We start from the raw sequence: 5,384 nt of genomic DNA on the forward strand, positions 1-5,384 counted from the left end.
TTCCGAAATAGCCTCAACCTCCATCAATCGCCCAATTCGATTGCCAATGACCTCTCTATGAGCTCGAGTCATCTTTTCAATTGGTAGACTATGAACCTGAACCCAAAAATGCTCTAACAAAACTCCATCTTATCTGCCACCACCCCAGTTTGAAGCGGTTAGAGGACAAAAAGCCTACCCATTACAGACCAAGGCGTCTTCTCAAGGACCCTCTTACGATCCACTAAATCTTCAAACCAGAAAAGGTAAGTGTTCTCCTTCCATGGTATAATGGTTACTACCACCCTTGCCTTCTAAGAAAAAAGTAGAATATTAGCTACAACTGTTTTTTCAAGATTTTAGAAGTAAGAATCTTTTCCACCAGACACTGGTTTAAAACATCCTTGCACTCATTCGTTACCTTTGGTAACTCAAAAGACTCCATACTCCAGGCAGTGGCACAATCGAGCTCAAAACTAAACTCGCAAGATCACACTCTATCTCAGAAAACTAATCTACTGGTATGGGTTGTTCCAAACCGAAAACTAGGGATAAAACCCTAACAGCTACCAACAGACAAAGAGCGCTCTCATTATAGAGAGATGCTTCTTTAGATTTAGCTCTATTTAAAAAGTTATTTAAAAAAAAATTAAGTGAAAAAAAAAATGACATGACATATAGGCTTTGTTTGGGAACATATTATTTTAGTAATTTTTTGACATTTTACGAAAAAATGTACAAAAAAATAAAGAGAATGATGTGACAACTTACAATAATTTTTTAACTTTTTGACTAAAATAGTTAATCTCCAAATTGGATGCTCAATTCAAAATTTTAATTTTAAATTTTCTTGACTTTTTAGCCAAAAAGTCAAAAAGTTACTAAATTAGCAAAAAAGCCAATAACTCATACCAAAAAGTCAAAAATTCTCTTTTCTCTCTACTTTTTGCACATCTTTTCGTAAAAAGCCAAAAAGTCATTCTAAACATATTAATTTTTTTTAGCTCATATTTTAGCCAAATAGCCAAAAAGCTACTAAATTAGCCTGTTTCGAAACGAGGCCTAAAGGTCCATGCTCTAAATTATTTTTTTCGTATATACATATATATATATATATGGTATACACAGTCAATCAAACCAAACAAACTCTCTGCTCTCTCTCTCCTCTCTCTTCAAATTTTTTCAACTCTGCGAGCCCGCCGTCGCCGTCTCACCGTGCCATCCCCTCATCGTAGTCGAACCATCGCCGAATGATGCCGGCTTCAGATCTCAGATCTCTCTCTCCCCGAGGTAACCGCTGTGGGATCCGACCCGACGTCTCTCTCGCGCAATGGGATCTGATGACATTGAAGAAACAATTGTGTCTGAATCGAATCGGAAGAAAAAGATGATCTGGATATGCTCTCTCCTCCTTCAATCTCTATCTATAAAACACACACACACTCTTTGTCACAACCCCACTCCGCCCCTAGTAGAATGGTGCCGTGATGGCCAGCAATCCGAGATTACCAAAGGCCAACTTACAAGGATTCACACACGATCAGAGTATACATATGGGGCTTACATGTGCGAAAGAAATAAAATTCAATCTAATTAGTCCATAAGAGCTGTGCATAGATCGAATGAAATGACACACATCTTATCAAGGTTTTACAACCTAAATACAAATAAAATAAATACATAATACATCTTGATCAAAAAGTTTCTCAAGCCAACATAAACAAAAGAGGTGAAATACAAAGCCGAGAAACATAATCTTCAAGATGCTAGCAAAAGTATGAATCCGAACATCATGCAAAACACATCTACGCGTCACCGCCTTCTTGCTCATCACCTACATATATATAAGGGGAGGGTGAGCTTGGATACTCAGTGAATAGTATAAGTAATAAAGGTTTGAATGAATGATATCCGAGATCTTTTCCAAAACAATACATATCATAACTTTACAAATCAAAGGGATGAATCAAGTTCATCTATCAAATCTTTCAAAGCTTCTTGGATGTTAATAAGATCTACATAATACCAAAGGATGACATTTCGGACAAACAAACCCATGCTTAAAACCGTCAATGGCAAAACAAGGGTGCAGTTGCATTATAGTTCCCTGGCACTAAGGACTTTCCCAGAATGTCATCAAAACAAATATAATACTTGATAAAAAAACTAGGGATAATCATTCATGCTTGATCAAATACTTTTCTAAAACAAAGCAAAGCTTTATCAAAACTTTATAACATAGCTTTATTAAAAATACCACTCACATAGCTCTTCGGACGTCGGGGTTAAAGCAAGGGTCCAAGTCCTACAAACACATGGCAAAGTCTACTGAATGCACTTCAAAGAGACAAGAAAGAATGCTCAAAGATGGATATGAAATGCACTCTCAAGACAAGCCTCACATGAATGCAAATGATCCCGGCATTTCCTTCAAGACTAGGTCAAGTCAAAGCAAAACATGCTGGAAGTTAAAACACTATTTTTCATCTCAGGAAAACATGCTGGGTACCAACCAGGTCTTTGCCGAGGTCCCACACCTCTTGGCCGAGGTGTGATTACCGAGGCTTCGGCGAACGGCTGTCTGCCGAGGTGTTCATGCAAGATAGACTAATGGTGCAAGTGATCATGCAAGGTAGGCCAAGGTGAGATACGATGCTTGGCCTAAGCGTGAGATCTAGGCAAGAGTGGTCTCGGTGACCACACCTAGGGAAAGGTGAAGTCTGGAAATCTGGGTTTCCTTCCTTGAAGCACATGAAGAACATGAACATGAAGAACATAAAGAACATGAATGCTAAAATCATAACTTGTTATTACAAAATCTGGGATTACATGCTATGAGTTCAAAAACATGGATCTTGGTACCCATACTTGAAGATCTTAAGAAAACAAACACAAAAACATGGATCTTGATACAAACTTTCGGATCAAAACATGATTTTTCTTCAAGAACACAAGAACACCATTTTCTCTTTCTAAAACAACTTTAAATCAATGCATGGCTCATGAATCATGCTAGATCATGCAATGCAATCGGATCCATGGACACTTCGGCGGGTAATGATCTCGGCTAGGACAAAGCTTCAGCAAGTAGGGTCTTAATGATCTCGGCTAGGAAGGACAACACTTGGCCTAGCTGTGCCACACCTTGGCCTAGATGTGCCACACCTCGGTCTAGGTCATACCAGTCCCGAAACAAGATCACCAGGTGCAGGGATCAAAGATCTAAAATACCTAAAGAATAACATCTCGACTTAGATGATACATATCTTAGCCTCGGTGATGCACACCTCGGCCTAGATGATGACATCTCGGCTAATATGCCAAGGTGAAGATGGAGGTCAACCAAAGTGGTTCCAAGATAGTCCTAGGTATAAGAGATTCAAAGGTGTGACCTAGGCTTAAGATGACCTCGGCTAAACACACACTAAACAAAGAACAAAGTATGCAACAACACTTAGATAAAACAAAACAGGATTTCATGAATGCAACTTAACAAGACAAAATCATATAAATGCATGTGAACATGACTAAGGCAAAGTGAGGGTTGTTACATCCTTCCCCCCTTAAAGAAGTTTGGTCCCCAAACTTAACTTACTTTGTCCCCAAAACAACTTTGGATGTCGGGTTCTCATTTCTTCTTATCGTCTCTAGCCTTTACCTTGGGACAATCCTTAATACGATGACCCATCTCACCGCATTCAAAACATGTTCCAGATACCCGATACCAAACCCCAAAATGTTGCTTCCTGCAACTTGTACATGTCGGCCTGGTGCCACTTTCCTGATTCGAGTTGCTTGAATTATTCACATTTACCTTCTTATTGACATCAGATGGTGCTTGGCGATTGTCATAATCCTGCCTCTTTCTCTGATTCTCCCCTGAACTCTGGCTTCTGCTCAAGTTAGCTTCGGCTAGGATGGCTTTATCTAACACTCCGACATACGTCGGCATGTTGAGCATATTAACTCGATCTTGTATTGGGCCCCGAAGTCCACTTTCAAACTTTCTAGCTTTCCTGTATTCGTTGTTGACCATATGGGGTGCATACCTTGCCAACTCGGTGAAAGCGCAATCATATTCGGCCACTGTTTTGTTACCATGCGTCAACATTTGGAATTCCGTGGTCTTGTGATCTCGAACACTGAGGGGAAAGTTCTTGTCGTAGAACAACTCTAAAAATCTGGCCCAAGTCAAACTTGGGTTTCCTTCTCGGATCATCATCCACCATCTACGGGCATCGTCGTCCAATGTGAATGTTGCCAAAGACACCTTCTGAGTGTCGGTGCTAGGAAAAACTTCGAACAACTTCTCCATCTCAAGAACCCATGCTTCTGCCTTCATCAGTTCTATACCTCCTTGGAATTTCGGCAGGTTCATCTTCTTGAATTCTTTGATCAAGGTCAACGTGCCATCCCTATACAAATCTGGCTGCGGTGGCACTTGTGGTACTGGAGGAGGTGGAAGTGGAACTTCACGTCGGCCATCTATCTGCTCGGCCTGAGTAGATGTAGTACCGGTGTTCTGTTGCCTTGCTTGCCTCAACTCATGGGCCAAACCTTCTACCATCCTTTCTAATATATCCAACCTGTCCTCGGATTGATCTCGGCTAACTAGAGGTCTACCCCTTCTCATGATGCTAGGAGTATGCAAAATGTGACTTTAAAACAAAATAAACAAATAGACATGAATGCAAGTAACAAATGGTTATGCCGGGATGATGCATACCTTGTCAAGTAGCAAGCAATATGATGCAATCCTAACATCATTCTAAGGGACATCCTAAGCTCTTTAGGACTCAAAGTGTGTGAATAACGTACTATAGGAAACTCATACTTTGATACCAATCTGTCACGACCCCACTCCGCCCCTAGTAGAATGGTACCGTGATGGCCAACAATCCGAGATTACCAAAGGCCAACTTACAAGGATTTACACACGATTAGAGTATACATATGGGGCTTACATGTGCGGAAGAAATAAAATTCAATCTAATTAGTCCATAAGAGTTGTGCATAGATCGAATGAAATGACACACATCTTATCAAGGTCTTACAACCTAAATACAAATAAAATAAATACATAATACATCTTGATCAAAAGGCTTCTCAAGCCGACATAAACAAAAGAGGTGAAATACAAAGCCGAGAAGCATAATCTTCAAGATGCAAGCAAAAGTATGAATCCGAACATCATACAAAACACATCTAGGCATCACCGCCTTCTTGCTCATCACCTACATATATATAAGGAGAGGGTGAGCTTAGATACTCAGTGAATGGTATAAGTAATAAAGGTTTAAATAAATGATATCCGAGATCTTTTCCAAAACAATACATATCATAACTTTACAAATCAAAGGGATGAATCAAGTTCATCTATCAAATCTTTCAAAGCTTCTTGGATG

At 39.8% G+C, this 5,384-nt stretch overlaps 1 protein-coding gene across 1 annotated transcript; it reads right to left on the reverse strand.

Annotated features, from left to right (window-relative positions):
- Nucleotides 1-3,607: 3,607 nt before the first annotated feature.
- Nucleotides 3,608-4,546, reverse strand: LOC114315474 (uncharacterized). Its single transcript, XM_082900923.1, has one exon. It carries the CDS (start codon nucleotides 4,544-4,546, stop codon nucleotides 3,608-3,610), a length of 939 nt encoding a protein of 312 aa, XP_082757049.1.
- Between the last annotated feature and the right edge of the window lie 838 nt (nucleotides 4,547-5,384).

The sequence above is a fragment of the Camellia sinensis genome, chromosome 13, assembly GCF_055761805.1.
Source record: "Camellia sinensis isolate YWXY chromosome 13, ASM5576180v1, whole genome shotgun sequence".
Taxonomy (NCBI): Eukaryota; Viridiplantae; Streptophyta; class Magnoliopsida; order Ericales; family Theaceae; genus Camellia; species Camellia sinensis.

What these genes read in the sequence shown, in the direction of transcription:
- LOC114315474 (XM_082900923.1), bottom strand. Translation starts at nt 4,546, where the DNA reads ATGGTAGAAGGTTTGGCCCATGAGTTGAGGCAAGCAAGGCAACAGAAC.